The sequence below is a fragment of the Bombus huntii genome, chromosome 3 (assembly GCF_024542735.1).
Source record: "Bombus huntii isolate Logan2020A chromosome 3, iyBomHunt1.1, whole genome shotgun sequence".
Classification (NCBI taxonomy): domain Eukaryota; kingdom Metazoa; phylum Arthropoda; class Insecta; order Hymenoptera; family Apidae; genus Bombus; species Bombus huntii.
This window is the reverse complement of record NC_066240.1, coordinates 2,303,349-2,323,976: the sequence shown is the minus strand read 5'-3', so window position 1 is coordinate 2,323,976 and position 20,628 is coordinate 2,303,349. Positions and strand designations below refer to the sequence as shown.

Genomic DNA, 20,628 nt, shown 5'->3' with positions numbered 1-20,628 from the left:
AATCGTGTCGCATGAAATAGAACCTTGAAACTGTAAATTATCGTAAAAAAAAAGTCATGACACCGAAAACATTGAGTATAGAACAGAGCGACGAGACAAAACGTGTCGTAATGATAATGAATGGAGGTCCATAAACTAGAGGCCGTGTACACTAGAGGTTAATCTTTCTCGGTATCACACTCCAAATGCTTGCGCAGTTTGATCGTAATTTTGTTCGAGTGCCTGGTTTTTCTATTAGCTGATGAATTCAGAATCATTCTGTGGAGTCGCATAACTGAACGATCGTCAAGGATTTTCTAGTCTTTTGAAGACAAAATAACATTGATATGGCAGATTTCGCGTTAAACGGATTTAGTAGTGATCAGACTGAGAAGATCCTACAGTTTCAGGTGATTCATTGTATTACATGCTGCACTATACAATTTTAAATTCATTTTCTGGTGTCATTATAGAGTAACAATATTGAGATGATTTCAGGATTTAACAGGTATCGAGGATCTATCAATTTGCAGAGACGTCTTACAGAGGCATAATTGGAATTTGGAGGTTGCAGTTCAGGTGAATTTCTGTTGCTGTATATTGTTTAAATATCTTTAACTGCAGCAAAAAGTTTTATACTTTTATAAGGATAAGATTGCATAAAGAAATTGACACATAAATTCGATTGTTTTGTAAAAATTACAAAGAAACTGTATTATTATATCACATATAGATCAATTGTGTCATAGAAGTATTTATGATATCTTAAAGATTGATAAAAATCCTTAAATAATTTTATATATTTATCTTGTTCATCTGAATACTTTGATGTTTATTAATTATTCTCTTAATTATTGACACAAGTAGATTTAAGCATAAATTGTGTTATAACTAAAATGTCCTTATTCTTTTTATTTAGGAACAACTAAATTTGTATGAAGGAAGACCATCAATGTATGCACAGGATTCAAGATCAAGACCACCACAAGTTGTTGATGATAGCAGTTCTAGAATATATTTTCATTATTCTGGAAGTCCTAGTGGCAGGGGTAGTTATTTATGGTATATCTTTTCATTGTGTTATGAAAGGGTCATTAGCATCCTACAACTACTTCTGTCAATATTTAGAAGAAATGTCAGACCTGGTATGTTGTATTTTTATAATAATTAATTTTAGAGAAAGATTCTACAAGAAAAATTAACATATTGATTGCATTTCAAGTATCTTCTGATCCTGTGGAAGATGTGATTAATTTCATTCGATCTTATGAGGAATCTTATGGTAACAGTCATCCTGTTTTTTATCAAGGCTCTTACAGCCAAGCTCTTTCTGATGCAAAACAAGAATTAAGGTTTTTGTTAGTATATTTGCATAAAGATGAAGCACAAAATGTTGATCAGTGGTGCAGGTAATCTTATAAATCATGCACTAATTGCCGAAAATTTTGTAGAGAAGTAAATAACAGAATTAAATCTTTATTAACAGGAACACATTAGGTAATGTAGAAGTTGTTCAATACGTAAATACACACACCTTATTTTGGGCATGTAATGTGAAATCAGGTGAAGGTTATAAAGTAGCAGAAGCTCTTAAATCTGGCTCTTATCCTTTCCTGGCTATTATTGTTTTAAGAGATAATAGAATGACAATAGTTGGTCGGTACGTAAAATAATTTGCATATGTATATACCTTAATCTTTCATGTGTAATTCTTAAAATAATGAATGTAACACTGCCGAAAATTATATTTATTTTACAGGATGGAAGGTACACCATCACCTTCTGAATTAATATCTCGATTACAAACATTTATAGATCACAACGAAATTAATTTAATACAAGCTCGTCAAGAAAGGTAGAAAAAATATAAATATCTGTAAAATTAAGCTAAAATTTTAATTTTATTTAGGTGAAATATTGTTTAATCTACCTTACTATAGGGCGGAGCGTAGTGCGGCGCAATCTTTACGTCAACAACAAGATCAAGCATATGAGGAATCGCTACGTGCGGACCAAGAGAAGGATCGGAGGAGAGAAGAGGAACGAAGAGCACGCGAGGAACGAGAGGCTAGAGAAAAAGAACAACTAAATGCACAAGAAATGGAAATTCAACGTATTCGCCGTGAGAAAGAACTTACAGTTTGTAAAGTGCCCCTCGAGCCAGAGCCTACTGATCCTAATGCATGTCATCTTCAAATTAAGCTTGGAGAAAGGACAATGAAAAGACGTTTTCTAATGTCTGACACGTTAGAAGTGTGTTATTTATTTTTTAACTTTTTCTTTGTTGCTTAATTTCAATGTTTTAAACAAATTATTTTCTTTTCTAGGATGTATATCATTGGATATTTAGTCAGCCGGATTCTCCAGTGAGTTTTGAAATAACTACTAGTTTCCCGAAGAGAATTTTATATCCATGTAGAGAAATTTTAACATTATCAGACGCTGGTTTAACACACAGAGAAGTCCTCCATGTTAATGATTTAGATGATTAACCTCTATTGATATTTCAGTACTGCATTCTTTGTGTTTAAGTATCATTCCAAGGAAAAAATGATACTGTCGTAAGAGACATTTATCAAAAGATAATAACAATAATAATATATATATATATCTAAAGATATATATATACATACATATAAATATATATATATAGATATATATATATATATTTGATACATTTGAGTATTTTATGTGAAGCGTACACTTCTGTCAGGAATGCAGTTTTACAGCAGACTTAAAAAATATATTGGAAAAACAAATCAAAGAATGGTTAATTATGCTGCATTTTCTGCATAGAACTATCGTATCAACTATGAGTACATTTATCATGTACTACGAACAATACGCTCCCTAAAGTATACATTAAATTGAAAACAACAGATCTTGTTGTAAAAACTAAAAAAGCAATTTATATATATATATCTACGGTATACATATATACGGTATATATATATCTATAATACGACACTTCACAAAAGCTGTACACCAAACATTTATTATATTTGTCTTAATACATTTTAGCTTAAATCTTTTAATAAGCTGACTAAGAAATGTAAGTAATTTATAAAATAAAAGAACAAACCATGTAAATATTATAGTTAAAGCGCAGATTTAATACATATGTATATATACTTCACAATTTTATGAAAGTTGAAGTTACATTATTATAATATTGCATTGTTTTAAATCTGTACTTTAAGTATAATTGATAAAACAGTTTCTAGCAAGTGTGGTTCCTTTTGCATTTTACCGTCTCCGTAATTTTGGTCAGTCTTATTAAAAATGCTATTAGATACAATGAAAAAACGCAATAGATTTATTGATCACATGCAATTCTACTCGATACAAGTTTCTGTATCAGAAAAAAGAAAAAAAGTTAATCGAAAATAGTTTATCTTAGATTAGAAAGTAATCGTATTCTTTTTTTTATCACAATTTTATGAGTGTGCACGCAGCGGTAGCTTCTTTTCCTTCGTATTAAGAGATGTCTTTCTCTCTTCTATGACTAAAGACTAAATTAAATGTTATTTTACATATTTTAAAGAATATCTTAAGAAAAATTGCTTGTTATCGTAAGTTCAAATAATTTTTGTCGCTTTACTTGTGGGTTGTAAGGAAATTGTTTAGCATGTGTTATTGGTTTATAAATGTTGGATATTGGAAATCAAATATCTATAATTTTTAAAGTATTCACTTGAAATGTTCGCAAATTAATTATTTTTTATGCTGTGCTTTTTTCTGTAAAGAAACAACCGAACAAAAATAAACATACAACTTTGTATTGCTTCTTCTAAATGTTCTATAGAAGAATATACAATATTCAAGAGCAATCTATAGCATTTATACATACATAAATATACACATATATATACATATGCATATATAAATCATTTGATAAAATGAATACAGCAATTTGTGCAATGCATCAGATCGTTAATCATTAAATGTAAACTTTTGTATACACATTTTGTGATCTAGTTTTGATACGTCTTTATTTTCCTTTAGATACTCTTCTGTATATACGTAAATGACAGTCCATTTAATCCCAGCTACTGTCTGATGCTGGATATTGCTGTTTCTTTGTTACTATGCAATGCTTAAATAAACATGTTTGAGAATATATATTTTTCGTTTGTGGACATTTTATTACATAGTTTATTGCATTTTTAATATTATTATTAAGTATTTAAAACATCCTAACTATTTTAATTGAATATTATGTATTTGTATAATATACCTATTTATGTCAATATCAAGCATCAGATGTAGATACACCTGCTAAATAAAATGAATTGAGTGGTTACTTGGAACAAATAATTAAAATAAATATGTTGCAAATGGCTTCATAATAAAATAAAAAAGTTTTTACAGTATGAAAAGATACAAGGGCTAAGACTATAACAAAATATGTAATTATATATAAGTTTATAAAAACAAATTTCCAACGTATTTGAATGTATCTACATATGTATATGATAGTCTACAAAAACATTTCGTTATCATTAATATATTTTCGAACATATTAAATTCTAATTTCATTGTTGTTTTTTCTGAGATAAATACTCCGAAAATGGTTGATAATACAGTTGAACAATTTGCTAGACAATTATTTTTATAGATATCAGAACTTCCATATCATTATTTTACATAAAATATGGAATAATTGTATCATGAAAAAAGGGACAAAAATAAAAAATGGGAATAATGTCTTTATGAATACGATGTTTCAGAGGAGTTTCTTCATTTGTGAATATTGTGAATTTTAAATGTGAATAAATTTAAATATGATAAATGCGAATTCGTTAAATATCCTAAGGATTTAGATGATTTTTGGATTAAATTTCCTGCTGAATTACATCCTGTAATTAAAAACAATTAATTAACAAGTAAATTCGTTTGGCATCTATAGAAACTTTTTGCGTTGCTTCTTCATTGCTATAATACTAAGAAGAAATAATATAACTTTTGCTTTGTTATCTTGTTTTGGATTCATGCAATAGATCTTAGTAGGCTAAATCGAGCGTCTTTTGTCAAAAACTATAGTCAACTGATAAAATGATCCACTGAAACGTCACACTTCTTATAAACATATTAAAAATGTTTATTTATTTAGTAGCTCCAGTGGCTACGTTAGTTTTTATTTTTGGACTCTTGCACATCAAGCGCCTGTAAGTGAAATCACTGTGAGTTGCATTTCAAGTAATTTTTTCTAATCAAATGTGTTTCTAATTTAGAGATAATTGGTTACGATCATCGATGCGGTGTTCGTTGACCTTGTATAATGGATTGATATACAGAACCGCGATCCAAGCGTCATTAAATAATAGAGATTCGGAAAGTAATTTGACAAGTGAAAGTCCTATGGCTGTAGTTAGTGATATAGATAGAGTAGAGTATGACGAACTATTGGCACAAAAAACAGTAGTTAACAATAATGAAAGATTACCGGATGCCTTTTTGGAAGAAATTGGAAACAAGTCGAAGAACTTGAATCCACCACGATATTCTTTTGAAGATATAATATCAGAGGAAAGGAACAAAGATCTTGGATTACGTGGTATAACGAATATTGAATTCTTTATATATATAAAGGGTAAATAAATAAATAAAGAGAGAAAAAAGTAATTAACAGAATTATTCATATTTTATAGCCAAAACACATCAATTAGGAGTAACGTATGATAATATTACACGAACGAGCAAACAAGAAGGGAAGGAGAATATATTAGAAACATTGAAGAATTCCGTTGAAAAGTCCAACTATCCGTCTTCTCGATTAAATAAACAAATATATAATCTGATCTTGAAGGAAGGTCAGAAGGAATGTGAAGCGACACAGAAATTACTTGACAGCGATAATAGCAAGTTCAATGAACCGTTACCGATTGAAATGTGAGATATTCATATTAATATAGTTGCGATTTATCATTTAGTATGTTAATTATGAAGTCATTAATAAACGAATTTTCACAATTTTGTTCATAGAAAGGAATACCTTCCATCATCGTCGGAAAAAAAACTGGATTGAAAGATAACATCGATAAATGATCTAAATTTAACAATTAAATGTTAAAATGTAATACGCGTCAAAAATAAAATTATACCATAGAAAAAAATACAATTTTATTACTATTTTTATAAAAAATTAATATTTTAAATTCTTATTCCTGTTTCCCGGTTTCGAGCATAATTGGCGTAAATTGGAAGAAAGAATCTGTCACAACCATTTGTGAGTTGATCAAGGTTCCCAAATGAAACAGGAACACAGAATAATAAAAAAGAAGCAAGTTTAGTAACAGGAATGTAGGGTAATGAAGGTCATAGACACAGACTTAAAATAATTAATTAGCAATTAATAAGTTCATTTATTTGTATTACAATATAGTAATATTGATATCATTACAACATTTAATAAAGTGTTTAATGTCAAAAATAATTATGTTTTAAATGTTTCTAAGACCAATCCATTTCTGATACAATTAAGCAGTACGCGTTTGCACATAATGAGAGAAAGCCTGTACAATAATAAATAGTATCGTGAATTCAAATTTAAATATATTATTATAATATATTTACACTTACAAGATATATAGTTAGTTTATTTTGTATGTGGTCGTGCTTTTGCTTTCTGTCTTGAACTCTGAGCATTACTATGAGCTCTTAAACTATTGAACACTTTATTGTTTAATTTGACATCAAATCCTCCTGTGTCCCCTGTATGAATACCTGGTGGGAATTGTAAAACTCTGCAGGCATTTATTCTTGATGTCATTAACATATCATGTTTTGTTACAATTTGGGATCCTTCACCACCCATTTTTCTATACCCACAACGTGGTATAGAAGCATATTCTTTTTCTATGCTCTATTAAACAGTAGATATGTATTAAATATTCAACTTTTTTATAAAGAATTTTGGATAGAATATTATGTTATAAAATATTTACCACAAATCTATCAAAATCTTTAGTTGTATCTTCACTGTCTGTGTCTTGCTCATCCTGGTCCTCACATAGAGAAGTTCGATAGTTCGTATAAGTTATATTAACTATAAAATATATGGTGACAAAAATAAAAAAATTTTAAATAAGATTTATTAAAAAGAATATCTTACCTTTAGAATCGCGATTTAACTTTTTCTCTGTATGTTTTAACATTAGATTATATTCTTTGTTAAATTGATCTTGCAACATATGTGCAATCACTTCATCATTTTCTGTATCATTTGTTTCACATATTGTATAATTCTCAATGTTTACATTATCTACTGTCTGAATGCGACTCTTTTTCAATTCTCTATTAGAAGAAAAATGCATATTTTTATACTTTTACTGACAAACTATAATAAAAATATAAGAAATTACTTATTACTTACTTTTCTTGCAAGCTCTTTGCAAGTTGTTCCGAAGTAATCTCTAATAAATTGACAGGGCCTTCTACTGGCTGAATTTTCGCCCATGGAGTTGACATTCTTATAAATAATAAATTAAATTACAAATCTTGAAAAATAAATGTATCACGGATATAATTTTACTCTATGTTTTTACTGATATAACGTAAACAATGGTTAAGTTATCTAATATGAAAAATTGGACTAATACAAAAGAAAAAATATATCAAACTTCGTTATTTAACTAAATTTTGTAATTGTTTGATTCCGCTGTGATTCATACGTGGAGATAGCCATTTCGTAGAAGAGTCTTTCTCAATAGTTTGCAATACTTGTTTGACAAATCGTACCATAAAATAATTTCGATTGTTTTAACATAAAATTAAAAATATTTGTTACACAAGAAAATTAAGAAGAGAGTGCGTACTTACCTTAAAATTAGAATAAATAAAAATGTGGAAGACGATGAAAAATAAACGAATGAAGAATTAGAAACGCCTAGTGCACTAAAATATATCGCGTGAAGTTAAGCCAAAGTGAATCGATAAGGGTGTTTGAAATAGATTACAGTTAGAGTGGGAATTTAAGTTAGCGATGTATTCAATAAAAAATTTGTTTAAAAATAACTTTATATATAGTTACATTTCCTTTTATTTTTGAAATTTTTTATTTACTGACCAAAATATTTTTTTGAATACTTTCTTTTGATAATAGAACAAGTATACATAGAAAGGTATAAAATGAGAATACAAAATGATCTATACATGTAATATTATTACACATTTTATTTTATATAGATATCTAAATTTAAAAATCAAGTGAAAATCAATTTTAATTTCCTTATTGTGCAGCTTCAATTTCTCCCAGGTATATTTGTTTATCACTGGACCCAGAGCAAACTAAAAGTAAGAAAAAGACATTTAAAATTATTATGATAGACTAATCATTACAGCATTTTATAATTTTATATGTATTACCAATTGGTTCTTTTGGATGAAAGTCAATATCATTGACGGAACCATTATGACCAGGTAATTTGTATAATATCCTACGACTTGTAGTATCCCAAATATAATGAAATCTATCTGATGATCCAGCTGATACTTTACTACCATCTGGAGACCATGCACATCTCAGAAGATTCTGCAATCATTTAAATAAATAGAATCATAAAATCTTAATAATATATGTATCAAAAATTAAAAACCCACCTTTTCAAAATTATGCTGATGTCCAGAAATAATTTTTACACAACGTTCGTAAGGAGCAAATGGTCTTACATCCCAAATTCTTAATGTGTTATCTACAGCATTTGATAATATATAAGAACCATCCGGACTAAGACTTAATCCAGTTATAGTATCAGAATGTCCTTTTAGTTTATAAAGAATAGAATTTTTTCTTAAATCCCATACTTTTATATCATTATCTATTCCTCCACTTATTACTTGTTCTGCTGTATCATTAAATGTTACAGCAGTAACCTACATTAAAATAAAAAAAAAGAGAAAGAGAATAGAAAATGCCAAAGCCTGATAAATAATGAATTCAAAAAATCAAAAATCATTATGAGAAAGGTATTACCTGATATGTATTATTTAGGGTATAACACTGTCCTCTTTTTCTGGGATCCCAAACACGTATTGTGCTATCATCGCTACCTGAACAAAGTTGTGTAAGGCCTCTTCTTGCTCCAGACACAGAGTTTACAAAGGAAGTATGACCTTTGAGCTTTTTTATTCTAGTTCCAGCAGCTATGTCCCATAAACCTAATGTCATGTCTGTACTAGCTGTATATAAATGATTGCCATCAGGACTAAAGTGTAATTCCATAATCGCTCCACTATGTCCAGTTAATACAGAAATATTTTCACATTCCCCATAGACATTCCAAATAACTATAAGTATATATATATTATATTTGCATCTACTATAAAGTATATGTAATGCATTCACAGTTTTTTAAATCATTGATAACATACAAATTTGTCTATCAAAGCCTGTGGAAGCAAGATATTGACCCTCTGGATGAAATTCAAGAGAAAATATATCTCCTTGATGTCCTTCAAGGAGCATAATAGGTGCAAATAGAGAAGATGTTCTAGGTGGACCCTGAAGAAAAAAATAAATTATTATTTCAAAGCTTTATTCAACAATTATAAGATGAATAACGTTAGTTTAACTTACATTTTGTACAACTGCTTTTTCTCTACTACTAAAGACTACCTCATTTTTGGTACGTTTTGAGGCAGGAACTAATGCTAAGATATCATCTCCTTTACGTTTATCCAAAATTGGCATAATGAATAATTTTGGTTATTAATTATAATCACGATACTTTACAAATACGTTTATGACAGATAAAAGCATAAACCAGCTAGCTGATAGCAGCGAGGAAATAAAACTACTCACGCCCGTAGTTCTAGCTATTTCACAAAACAGGTGCTGCACCATGCGGCTAAATGCTGAAGTTAATTAAAGTTAGCATATACAAGAACCCATTGAGTTCCACGTTATAAGAACCAATTTGTCCTTGAACCTGTTGTACAGTACCACGGAAATGTTCATATCTACTTTTCTATTTGAAATAGACAAGTATGAGAATGACAAAATCACGCAATAATGATTTACGTTAGTAAAAGTTCAGTTTTAGAAAAGTAAAAAATAAAAGAGGTTTCACTTATAAATTAATACCCAGATACATTGTTTCAGCGATATCTGATATTGGATCATGTTACACTATCTGATCGAGCTTCTTGGTGCGTTAGAAGAACCCCCTCTCCCGCCGTAGTATGAGTGAGTGCTTAAGTGTGCAATTATGCAGAGGATCTTTTTGTACAATTATCGAATGTTTCCTGTATTCGACAAATGGAGGCAAGATATATCGATTTTGAATCTTTTTTCTTTTTTTGCAAGGGAGAAATCCTCATGGACACACCGCTGCTGCTAATAACCGATAACAGCAGAGTAGTGTCGGACTCCTACCAACTAAAACTCCACGATGACCATCCTACGCGTATGACAGGAGTGCTCCAGGAACCTCTTATGAATTATCTTTTGTTGCACCTCCTTCTCGCGTCCTCTTGTTCGAGCCAGGCCTAATAATTCTCTGACTGTTGAATTTGGCGTTAGGGGGGCCATTGCCTCTAGCGTTATCCTCCCTTCTAGTCGTGGTCCGTTGGGGCGGCGATGAAGCGGTCTAGGCCGCCTGACCGCCATCCCCCTCCATCGCCTTATCCTACAAGGGTGAGAGTTTTTCTTTCTCTCCCTTTCTGCTCGCTCCTTTGCGAGCATAACTCGCTCGCAGAAGAGGCGGACAGCCTCGTATTCCTGTGGCCCGCTCAACATCGCTTCTACAATCGCCGAAGGGGTCAATCTTTCGCCTATGACGTGCCGCACTTCAATAAAAAAAAGCTATGTAATTGTTTTATTATAAATCCTAAGATATCATCAAAATGCTAAAATGCCCCTATTATGAGCATATTTTAATTGAAAAAATAGCTGAACTTTGTCTCCAGGCACAATTTCTTCCTCAATTATTATTGCGTCTTTTGACAATACAGGAAACATTTGATAATTGCACAAAAATCGGGATCCATGTATTACAATAATGGAAATGTAGAAACGATTCTATTTCTCGAAGCTGAGATCTTAGACGCGTCGAAAGTAGAAAAGAACAATGCGAGTGAAAGAAAAGGATAGACTGAGAATCTAAACGATCAAATATTAAACATATTAAACACACGACAAATATTAAAAGCCCGCGATAAGCTGAGACTCAAAACTCAAACTTTCTTATTTTTGCTTCGTGATAAATGAAACATTTACCAACATGTTTCTTACATTTTTGTAATTAAAATGACACAAAACACGATATAATTTGGAGTATATTTGTTTACTTATTTTAGTCAGAAAGATCTCACAAATACATTAGTAAAAGTTTAATCTTAAAAAGACCAAAAATAAAAAGTTTCACTTTTAAATTAGTACCTAGATACATTGTCTCGGCGATATCTGATATTGGATTATATTATACCACTCGATTGCGGCAGACTATCGAGCTTCTCGGTGCATTACGGGAACCTCCGTAGTGGGGAAGAGTGCACGAGTGTGTAATTCGATAAATGAAGGAGAGATATAACGACTTTGATTATAGAAATTACGATTTGAAATCCAAGAATTCATTGCACTGGTTCAAAATTTGCACATTGTTAAAGTTTGATATTTTTTTATTAAATTATCTGGCCTATTCCACATGACTTTTTTTCTTATACGTTGTTCGTCTTTGTTGGTACTATGAGTGTAATTGAATATTGTCTTATGGAGATAGAAAAATACAAGTAATATTAGATGCGCCACGTATAACTATTATTCAAAACGTTATTTGACAAATCGATTTATATATTGATGATAAAGCGATATTACGTTATTCTGAACACAATATGTGTTTAAATAAATAATAAAATTTACTGTTTAAATGGCTGTCACGTTAAAGTAAGCTATGCAGTAGTCTAAAAGTACCAAACTTTAAAAACGCAAGACTTTTGAGCCAATGGATTCCTAAATTGGAAACTTCCATATGTCGTCTCTATTCTTCTCTATTCATGAGAGCTATCAGAAAATGCTAAAAAAGCATTATAACATTTTACAACAACAAATGGCCTTATATGTAAAATCGTTTAATTCATTTCAACGAGCATCATCGTACTAAAGAAAAAGAATATATGATTTTATGCGACGATGAAAAATATTCATGCCAGTACAATTAACACGCCAAGTACCAAAGATTAATGTTAAATCTAAATGGTGTATTAAAATTATTGCATCATTCCACTAATCCATAATCGTTTGAAAGGGAATATTCTTTTATCTCCTCCAAAAAAAAATGTAGTAAACTATTAATTTCTCTTTCTTAGGCAACTTACAATGTGTTATTGTTGCGCGATTTTGTCATTCTCATACTTTTCCATAGAACCGTAAAATTAAATAGGTTCTTGTAGTGTGGAACTTAGTAGATTCTTGTCTATTCTAGTGTGTAACCAAACAGGGCAGATCCCTGACTTTAAGCTTCGATGTATAAGTTCTTGTATCTGCTAATCTTAGTTAAATTCAGCATTTGGTCGTATGGTGCAGCACTAGTCCGGGAACAACCAGGTCCATAATCCACTCTCATTTCCTCTCTGATCACGCATGCGGAGAATACATTTTTCACAACTAGTCACGACTCAATTTTCGGACGATTTTCCCTAGCGAGTCTGGAGATCTATTTATATGGTGGTAGTCACGACTTGATTTTTGGACAGTTTTCCCTAGGTTTCGCTATATGAATATAGTGACCTCTATATATAATCTTGACTACAACCTATATTCCCACGTCCATGATAGTTATTCATTCTTTTGCACCGATTAATTCATATCTCATCAACTCAACAATGACCAAATCCAAGACGGTAAACCAGCTATAACTTCGCCAGTGCGTGAGCTAAGATTGGCTCATAGAAACGGCTCAATGCAAAGCCCGAAGCTGTAGTTGGGCGATCGCAACGCCATTCTCTGCCAATTATTACGAATCTAACCACGCAAAAGATAGTTATATATTCGTATGTGTAGTCAAATTTAGCGGGAGTTTCTCAGCACGTGAGATATTCATATATTTTATTAAATTCGTTTTCTCCTTGATTTGAAGTTGTTTTTTAACAAATAAATATTAAAAGTTACTTTTAATCACTTCTCGAAATGGAAAGTAATAATTGTGGCACAAAAATTCTTATTTCTAGCAATACGAGTTTAGTTACAGGTAAAACTCTCTTATTAAAATTATACAAATTGTTATGAAAATAAAAGAAAGTTGTTACATACATCACTATTTCTTTCAATAACAAGATTTACATCAACTTTTCAATATTTCTAATATAAATTTTATTTATGTGAAACAATTAGCGATCTCATTTTAAACGCAACATGTAATATAAATTTAATATTTCTTTCTATTGAAAAGTCAAATATTTAAAATTATTCTGTTATATTTTATTGTTGGTTTACTCCTTATTTTTTTCATTTATTACTTTTTAAAATGACTTGAAATTGAAATTTTGTTAAGTAATTGTGAAAAATAATATTTTTCTCTAAAACAAGAATTTAATCAATATGTATCATAATTCTTATGATATTAAAAAAAGCGGATATTAATTTTTTATGTTTATTTAATATTTTTGTCATATTATATTATTGTCATATTTATATTATTCTTATTTCTTATATATGGAAAGGCAATTCTAGAAGCATTGTAGACAATGTCAAATTTAACAATGAACCACTGGAAGAATCTAAAATAAATCAAAAGAAAAGAAAACGACAGGAAAAAGCAGAAAACAAACAATTAGCTGAGGAAGAATATAATCAACAAATTCAAGAACAACAATATAAACGATTAATGCATTTGTTAAGTAGAAGTAAATTTTATGCTTCATTTATTGTTAGTAAAATTGACGAAAGTTTGGAGAAAAATGCTAGTAAATCTAACAAATCCACAAAAAGGGATGGAAAGAAAATACAGTATGCAAATGAAAACATAGCGCCATATGACAAAGGAAAAAAAAAAAATAATAATACACAAAAATATATATCTAAAGATGTAAATAAACGTAGTAGTACTTATAATTATATGATAATTATAATTTTTATACACATTTTATGATTTGTTAATGTTTTCTTTACTGTTATATATGTAATTTCTAGGTACAAAGGAAAATACATATAAATAAAAACAAGTTAAATTTAAGTGAAGATGAAATTGAAAATGAATTAAAAAATGATTTTAAGGGTGAAACAGAGAATAGCAACAATGTTATTATTGAAACACCAAGATATTTTAAAGGAGAGTTACGAGACTATCAGAAGGAAGGACTCCAATGGCTAAAAGTTCTTTATGAAAATGGTATAAATGGAATTTTAGCTGATGAAATGGGACTTGGGAAAACAGTTCAAGTCATAGCCTTACTGTGTCATCTCATTGAAAAACGGCAAGGTGGACCGTATTTATTAGTTGCTCCTCTCTCAACTCTACCAAATTGGATGTTAGAATTTGAAAAATTTGCACCAAACTTGCCCATTGTGTTATTTCATGGAACACCAGAGGAAAAATTAATACTAAGGAGCAAAATTAAACATAAATATAAGATTACAGAAACTTATAGTACATTCCCAATTGTACTTACATCTTTCGAAGTGCCATTACTTGAAAGCAGTTTTATTAAATCTTTGAGCTGGAGATATATAATCATAGATGAAGGACACAGAATTAAAAATCATGAATGTCAACTTATAAAGTATGTTGTTAAAATTCAACTACTTATTTATATCATAAACATTGAATTGTAAATAATATAATTCATTACTATTTTATAGGATTTTAAAGGCTTGTAAATCCATGAACAGACTTTTATTAACAGGCACACCACTACAAAATAATTTAGCAGAACTGTGGTCATTGTTAAATTTTTTGTTACCAGAAATTTTTGATGATTTAGCTGTTTTTGAATCATGGTTTGATGCAAAAAAACATCAGGGTGATGAAGGAGCAAAAAAATTCTTAAAGTTAGAAGAAGAAAAACGAGTACTGTCATCATTACGTGAGATATTACAACCATTTCTGTTGAGACGTGAAAAGAGCGAGGTTTGTTTGGACATACCGCCAAAAAAGGAATTAGTTGTTTATGCCCCTCTGACAGAATTACAGCATAGTTTATATAAAGCAGTATTAAATCATGATATAGATCAATTAAGCAAGATCGAGGAAGAACCGATTATATACACAGAAGATGGTAAAAGACCAAAAAGAAAATGTGCCTTAAGAAATATGAATAATATTATGAGTACATATCTTGATAATGACGTCTCATCAAATAGTTCACTTCAACAAATTGATGATAGTGGAGACAGTGAAACTTGGATAAATGTAAAATCTGGAAATGAAGAAAATTTATTAATGTGGAAAAAATACACTGATGTTACAGAGCGTAATAAAGACTTCTTAATTAATGTTCAGACTAGACATAGTAAGTTATTATTTAGTGTAGAATATATATTAACCATTCAAATATTTTATTCTTATGTTTATCTCTTCATTGTTTCAGTTAGTTTGTACAAAAAGATAGTAAATCACCCATATTTAATACATTGCCCATTAGGTCCAGATTTCTTGCCACAAATAAATGAAGAATTAGTTAGATCATCTGGTAAGCTTTTAGTATTAGATGCAATGCTTGCAAGACTTAAAAAACATGGGCACAAAGTTTTATTATTTTCCACCATGACAATGATATTAGATGTTATAGAAGATTATCTTTCATTACGTGATTACAAATATGTCAGATTAGATGGCTCTACTAAGCTTGTGGATCGAAAGGAAAATATTCACAATTTCAATACAAATCCTGAAATATTTCTATTCCTTATATCTACAAGAGCAGGTGGCATTGGATTAAATCTTGTTGGGGCAGATACTGTTATCATATATGATTGTGATTGGGTACATTGTTGTTTGTTTTATTACTTTTATTATAGAAATTGTAACTTCCAATACTAACTGATACTAATTTCTTATTATTATTACCTATAATGATAAGTATAAAAATCCTGATATCACATTGTTAATTAAAAGCAATTTGATACATTTGCAGAATCCTCAAGCGGATATACAAGCTATGGCACGTTGCCATAGAATAGGTCAAACACGTCCAGTAGTAATATATAAATTATGTACCAAAGGAACTATTGATGAAGCAATTATTAATCGCGCTGATGCAAAACGCCTTCTAGAGAAAGTAGTAATCTCCAAACACATTCAGTCGATAAATGTGAATAACAAAGCAGATTTACTGAAGTTACAAAAACTTTTAGGATCAAAAGAATGTCAAATAGTTGCATCTGAAAATGAAGGTAAATTATTGAAATGTACATAATTTTAATACCCACATTTCGTAATTTTTATAATCATAAGTAATTTTGTATAATTTTTAATCATTTTTAATGATTTTCAATACAGTCTTTACGGAGGAAGAACTTAACAACCTATTAGATAGGAGTGACTTATACAAAAAACAAGGAGAAACTTAAATGCCTCAACTTCTTTCTTGAATGGATAATACAGTATAAATATATAAGTTTGTTTTAGTTTCATATTATTTTTAGTTACTATATAATATTTATTTTTGTATCATTTGTCATATAATACTAAGGTTTATTTAATGATGTTTAAACAAAAAGTAAAAAAATATTTTATTTTATGAAAGAGTTCAACATACAAAACAGTCAGTAACAGTTATACTAGTCTGATATACTTATGATTTATTTAATTTCGTACGTAGAAAATACTTCCCAGTTATATTTTTATTTTTATAAGATTGATTTAGTTGATCACGAAGTTCTGCTTCCAATCTTGTATAAATTCCTCCTGCTTTGAATAATATTATTTATAAAAACTGTATATTTTCTAAAAATATAATATGTAATAAATGTACCATTTAATTGTTTTTTTATCCGATTATGTTTAGTAGATGATTTTAATAGCGAAGAAGAATCTACAGATACTCTCTTTGTTAGTAGCGTTATCATTTGTAAAGCTGCATTCTCTTCAAAATCTCTTTGATTATCTTGATTGTGTCTTACATTTAGATTACCACTCCACGAGCGACCATTATTTCTAAAATTATCTTATATCAGTAAGCATGAATAATTTTGTCACTTTAAAACAATATCATAATATAAATTTCTTTCATATGACATTAATCACCTCCACATGATGTCATTTCTTGATTTCTTTTTTATTTTACTTTTTAATTTTAATGAAGACCGTGCATGAGATTCTTCACTATGATTTGATTCTTCATCAATACTACTATATTCATAAGTTGTAATACCATCATCCATATCGCTATCTGTTGTCGAAGATGTAATCGATGAAGTATCAGTTGTAATAGAAACTTGCTGACGAATCTTTTGTGATGATTTTTGTAAATCATGCATTTGAGATATTCGTCGGAATCCTGACCCGCTCCAAATTTTTCCTAAATATTTAGAAAATATACCATTATTATCATTACTTATAAGCATTAAAATATGTTAATTTACCTAAAAGTCCAAGTCTTGGTCGCTGTGGTATAAGTTCTATACCAAGCCACCACATTACATCTTTACATATTAATTTTCCTGGTTGAAGTGATGCATCACGAGCTACTAATCTAGTAATCTTTTCTGGGAAAAACAATTGCGGTGGTTTCATAACTATTACTTCCCTATGTACTGTAAAAATATTCAATACACTTATGTCTGTTTGAGTCTTAATATCTGGAATATGTTCCTAAGGAAGAAACAACACAGTAGTTATGAAGTTCATATTTTTGGAAACTTTCAAAATTTAGAAGTGATATTAACAAATGCATACCCTATACCTACAACCTTCATGATTTGGTAATACTCCAAACTTATATGCCCGTTGACTACAGCATGGATATCTGCCCAGAGGAAATGGTATAGGCCGTTGTTGTTCATTAATAAAAAACTGTGGAAATTCTGTATGATAGCAGCACCACTCAAAGTGATGGATTGGAAAATATATATTACACTGTGTACAAAATAAAAAGTGACAATCTCCCCATAGCCTCCAATAAACTTTACGCCAAGAACGTAACTCTGTTCGAAGACTAATAATGTAATCATTTAAAGTCCATGTCAAATCTCTGTAATATAAATTTTATTACAATTATACATCTCTTGATACTAAGTTTGAATACTAAAATCGTACCTTATGTGTTTGCTGTGAATATTCCCATGGTTGTCAATTTTCATTGCACTTGAAATACATGGTACATAATTAGAAACTGATTGAATAATATTTTTCCCACATTTACTACACTTAAATAAAGTAGCTAAAGAACTATAGTGTCCCCTCTTATTATCTGGCATTACCTCGGCAAGAGACATAATCAATTTACAAAATAATTTACTTTGAATTTTATCCTTTTTGTCTTTTAATGCTTCAACATCTTCATTTGTAAATTGTTCTACTAATCTGAAACGAGATATTAACTGGATTTGATATATTATCAATTAATTAAGAATAAATGGTATAAATTTTGCAAATACTGAATAAATAAATATTTTTTTCTATGCATTTTGTTGCAATAATAAAGAAATAAATTTTTTTGCTTAATGAACATTTAAAATATTTAAAACTGTATAAAAGTAAAACATCTACCTTATTAAAAGATTATCATCTAACCCAGTTAAAACTGTTGATGTTTTCAATATATCAGATATGTTTTCACGACAATATTGTAAGCAGCTTTCTAGTAGTGGTTCCATTTGTAAAAATGATGCAGACACCATTATTGGAATAACATTATTAATTTCCAAAACTGGCCATTCAGATTTTTTTATAATATCTTTTTTCACCCATCTCATTAGCCAATCAAATATTGTAACATCACAATGAACTGATATATCTATTTCCTCTAATTTTTGACCTGCTGTCACATCAGCAAAATAACGCATTTTTTGAATAAGAAGCTTTTGAGGACAATGGAAATTTTTTTTAATGTTCTTTTCTTCGTCACAGACGTGAATTTCCACTTCATTGCTGTACAAGCGTAGAATAAACTGTTATTAATTCTATAAAAAATTATTTTCAACATCAATATTAAATTTACTTTCGATTGATATTAATTATTGGTACACTTACTCAGTTGATCTCTTACTTGATTTACTTTTATCTTTTTCCTTCTCTTTATGCATGACATTCGTAAGTACCTTGGTTTCAATATTATTAGTCAATGAATTACATTTCTTCACCTCGGTACTTATAATAGATTTTTTAATAATAGGCTGTGAAATAGTAGGTTTTGGAATCATATATGGCAATATTGAATCTAATAAACCTTCATGCAGTACATCACTTAGATTTGTTTTCATTAAGGTAATTAAAAAATTTTCTGTTGTATCTATAGATCTTCCAATGTTCATATCCTCTATTCGTAATGAATTTTGCATAATTTGATTGCATCTTTCAAAATCAGATATTACATTTTGATCATAAGTATGTGTTTGCTTATTTTTAAGTTGCATATTTGGAGGCACAATGCAATGTAGAGAGTATTTAATATTGTTATCATCTGTATCAGATGAAATTTCTTCTGCTGTATGAATACTTTTATGTTTCTGCATGACATTACTATTAATATACTTTTCATCAGTATTATTATAATTCTGTATTTTATAATGTATATCAATTTTTGTTAACTTGCCCCAATCAAGCTTGTTCTCTGTGGTTAATATTGTAGTTAAACTTCCACAATTGTCATTAACTTGGAATGCAAGTTTTATGAATTCAAAAAACATTCCAATTGTCAACTTTGATTGATTACAATCCTCAAGTTTATAAAATATTTGTGACAAATCTGAAGCAAATATTTCTTGTTATTTTATGTTAAAAAGACAGTATGATAAATTTATAAATGATAATTTCAACTTCTTCTTTCAACTATATTGATTAAATAAAGCTTAAATAAATATTTATTGTGAAAATTAGACAACAAAGATAAAATGAAAAGTGATAAATATCAAATACAACGATCTGAAGTTGTGCAATATATGAATTAGTTCATCAATACCTTCTTTAGTTATTGAACCGCATATCGCTAATAATTTGTGTATATTCTCTTTCAAAGATAAATTACTAATCTGATTTATTTCCATTTCTTTTAATTAATAAATTCTATTTAATAAATTCAGATTTCAATTACTACAATTACAATTTATATGTTACTTAAATGTAATTTTTAGTTATCACTGTATTTAACAATTGCTATATGCAAATTAGTCATTTGTATATGAACTTTTAATTTCAATACAATTCTTAATTTAACGAAAAAATTCATATTTGTAGCTTGAAAACTAGTGTAGATTCGACAATATTGACAAAACAGTAGTATCTCCATATAAATTTGTTTATTTGGAAAATTTACAGTAGATATCTCCAATAATTTGAATTTAAATATAACTCATAATTAATTAACATCATATCTTAAATTATATATATTTATCCACCGCACTTATTATTATATATATAATAAATTATATTATATTATATTAGCATATATTATATATATGCTAGCTGATCTATATGATGATAGTGTATACATATACATATATATACTACATATGTATACATACTTGTGTGATGTCAAATTTTCTTTTTGATG

General features: G+C 29.1%; 6 protein-coding genes across 11 annotated transcripts; 3 read left to right on the top strand and 3 right to left on the bottom strand.

The window, feature by feature from the left end:
* The first annotated feature begins 1 nt into the window (after nucleotide 1).
* LOC126863368 (FAS-associated factor 2) lies at nucleotides 2–4,696 on the top strand. The gene is made up of 8 exons (XM_050613455.1): nucleotides 2–389; nucleotides 478–558; nucleotides 899–1,124; nucleotides 1,202–1,388; nucleotides 1,466–1,639; nucleotides 1,739–1,834; nucleotides 1,920–2,232; nucleotides 2,307–4,696. The coding sequence occupies exons 1-8, from the start codon at nucleotides 327–329 to the stop codon at nucleotides 2,469–2,471; spliced, it is 1,305 nt and encodes a 434-aa protein (XP_050469412.1). The 5' UTR covers nucleotides 2–326; the 3' UTR covers nucleotides 2,472–4,696.
* A 213-nt stretch (nucleotides 4,697–4,909) lies between these two features.
* On the top strand, nucleotides 4,910–6,494 carry LOC126863376 (uncharacterized). Its single transcript, XM_050613472.1, has 4 exons — nucleotides 4,910–5,147; nucleotides 5,214–5,536; nucleotides 5,631–5,871; nucleotides 5,965–6,494. The coding sequence occupies exons 1-4, from the start codon at nucleotides 5,077–5,079 to the stop codon at nucleotides 6,005–6,007; spliced, it is 678 nt and encodes a 225-aa protein (XP_050469429.1). The 5' UTR covers nucleotides 4,910–5,076; the 3' UTR covers nucleotides 6,008–6,494.
* On the bottom strand, nucleotides 6,321–7,953 carry LOC126863377 (serine/threonine-protein kinase RIO3-like). Of its 2 annotated transcripts, XM_050613473.1 has the most exons (6): nucleotides 7,801–7,953; nucleotides 7,355–7,450; nucleotides 7,094–7,275; nucleotides 6,927–7,027; nucleotides 6,562–6,844; nucleotides 6,321–6,494 (listed from the first exon to the last, which is right to left on the bottom strand). In XM_050613473.1, exons 2-5 carry the CDS (start codon nucleotides 7,447–7,449, stop codon nucleotides 6,578–6,580), a joined length of 645 nt encoding a protein of 214 aa, XP_050469430.1. In that variant the 5' UTR covers nucleotide 7,450; nucleotides 7,801–7,953; the 3' UTR covers nucleotides 6,321–6,494; nucleotides 6,562–6,577. The 2 variants fall into 2 exon arrangements, with proteins under 2 accessions (XP_050469430.1, XP_050469431.1); XM_050613474.1 differs by lacking the exon at nucleotides 7,801–7,953 and having other exon boundaries at nucleotides 7,355–7,736.
* Nucleotides 7,954–8,123: 170 nt separating this feature from the next.
* LOC126863371 (U5 small nuclear ribonucleoprotein 40 kDa protein) lies at nucleotides 8,124–12,559 on the bottom strand. Of its 4 annotated transcripts, none has more exons than XM_050613464.1 (8): nucleotides 12,431–12,559; nucleotides 9,782–9,834; nucleotides 9,557–9,645; nucleotides 9,352–9,481; nucleotides 8,954–9,267; nucleotides 8,581–8,853; nucleotides 8,347–8,512; nucleotides 8,124–8,268 (listed from the first exon to the last, which is right to left on the bottom strand). In XM_050613464.1, the coding sequence occupies exons 4-8, from the start codon at nucleotides 9,443–9,445 to the stop codon at nucleotides 8,210–8,212; spliced, it is 906 nt and encodes a 301-aa protein (XP_050469421.1). In that variant the 5' UTR covers nucleotides 9,446–9,481; nucleotides 9,557–9,645; nucleotides 9,782–9,834; nucleotides 12,431–12,559; the 3' UTR covers nucleotides 8,124–8,209. The 4 variants fall into 4 exon arrangements, with proteins under 4 accessions (XP_050469421.1, XP_050469420.1, XP_050469419.1 ...); XM_050613463.1 differs by having other exon boundaries at nucleotides 9,782–10,767; nucleotides 12,295–12,438; XM_050613462.1 differs by having other exon boundaries at nucleotides 9,557–9,834.
* Nucleotides 12,560–12,755: 196 nt separating this feature from the next.
* Nucleotides 12,756–16,553, top strand: LOC126863357 (lymphoid-specific helicase-like). Its single transcript, XM_050613427.1, has 7 exons — nucleotides 12,756–13,166; nucleotides 13,639–14,003; nucleotides 14,108–14,697; nucleotides 14,777–15,426; nucleotides 15,505–15,899; nucleotides 16,051–16,309; nucleotides 16,416–16,553. Exons 1-7 carry the CDS (start codon nucleotides 13,106–13,108, stop codon nucleotides 16,484–16,486), a joined length of 2,391 nt encoding a protein of 796 aa, XP_050469384.1. The 5' UTR covers nucleotides 12,756–13,105; the 3' UTR covers nucleotides 16,487–16,553.
* Nucleotides 16,554–16,631: 78 nt separating this feature from the next.
* On the bottom strand, nucleotides 16,632–20,470 carry LOC126863356 (SANT and BTB domain regulator of class switch recombination). 2 transcript variants are annotated; one of them, XM_050613426.1, is made up of 9 exons: nucleotides 20,038–20,470; nucleotides 19,110–19,824; nucleotides 18,627–19,007; nucleotides 18,174–18,440; nucleotides 17,814–18,108; nucleotides 17,501–17,729; nucleotides 17,163–17,436; nucleotides 16,891–17,072; nucleotides 16,632–16,823 (listed from the first exon to the last, which is right to left on the bottom strand). In XM_050613426.1, exons 1-9 carry the CDS (start codon nucleotides 20,120–20,122, stop codon nucleotides 16,711–16,713), a joined length of 2,541 nt encoding a protein of 846 aa, XP_050469383.1. In that variant the 5' UTR covers nucleotides 20,123–20,470; the 3' UTR covers nucleotides 16,632–16,710. The 2 variants fall into 2 exon arrangements, with proteins under 2 accessions (XP_050469383.1, XP_050469382.1); XM_050613425.1 differs by having other exon boundaries at nucleotides 16,632–16,826; nucleotides 20,038–20,469.
* Nucleotides 20,471–20,628: the final 158 nt, after the last annotated feature.

Coding starts and splice junctions, on each gene's coding strand:
- LOC126863368 (XM_050613455.1), top strand. CDS start 327: ATGGCAGATTTCGCGTTAAACGGATTTAGTAGTGATCAGACTGAGAAG. Junction 1,125..1,201: donor TAGAAGAAATGTCAGACCTG/GTATGTTGTATT, acceptor TTGCATTTCAAG/TATCTTCTGATCCTGTGGAA. Junction 2,233..2,306: donor TAATGTCTGACACGTTAGAA/GTGTGTTATTTA, acceptor TTTCTTTTCTAG/GATGTATATCATTGGATATT.
- LOC126863376 (XM_050613472.1), top strand. CDS start 5,077: ATGTTTATTTATTTAGTAGCTCCAGTGGCTACGTTAGTTTTTATTTTT. Junction 5,148..5,213: donor CTCTTGCACATCAAGCGCCT/GTAAGTGAAATC, acceptor TTTCTAATTTAG/AGATAATTGGTTACGATCAT. Junction 5,872..5,964: donor GAACCGTTACCGATTGAAAT/GTGAGATATTCA, acceptor TTTTGTTCATAG/AAAGGAATACCTTCCATCAT.
- LOC126863377 (XM_050613473.1), bottom strand. CDS start 7,449: ATGTCAACTCCATGGGCGAAAATTCAGCCAGTAGAAGGCCCTGTCAAT. Junction 7,276..7,354: donor GCAAAGAGCTTGCAAGAAAA/GTAAGTAATAAG, acceptor TTCTTCTAATAG/AGAATTGAAAAAGAGTCGCA. Junction 6,845..6,926: donor AAGATTTTGATAGATTTGTG/GTAAATATTTTA, acceptor ACTGTTTAATAG/AGCATAGAAAAAGAATATGC.
- LOC126863371 (XM_050613462.1), bottom strand. CDS start 9,670: ATGCCAATTTTGGATAAACGTAAAGGAGATGATATCTTAGCATTAGTT. Junction 9,482..9,556: donor AAAAAGCAGTTGTACAAAAT/GTAAGTTAAACT, acceptor TTTTTTCTTCAG/GGTCCACCTAGAACATCTTC. Junction 9,268..9,351: donor AGGCTTTGATAGACAAATTT/GTATGTTATCAA, acceptor ATATACTTATAG/TTATTTGGAATGTCTATGGG.
- LOC126863357 (XM_050613427.1), top strand. CDS start 13,106: ATGGAAAGTAATAATTGTGGCACAAAAATTCTTATTTCTAGCAATACG. Junction 14,698..14,776: donor CATGAATGTCAACTTATAAA/GTATGTTGTTAA, acceptor ACTATTTTATAG/GATTTTAAAGGCTTGTAAAT. Junction 16,310..16,415: donor AGTTGCATCTGAAAATGAAG/GTAAATTATTGA, acceptor TTTTCAATACAG/TCTTTACGGAGGAAGAACTT.
- LOC126863356 (XM_050613425.1), bottom strand. CDS start 20,122: ATGGAAATAAATCAGATTAGTAATTTATCTTTGAAAGAGAATATACAC. Junction 19,008..19,109: donor TCAAGTAAGAGATCAACTGA/GTAAGTGTACCA, acceptor ACGCTTGTACAG/CAATGAAGTGGAAATTCACG. Junction 18,109..18,173: donor ATTCACAGCAAACACATAAG/GTACGATTTTAG, acceptor TTTATATTACAG/AGATTTGACATGGACTTTAA.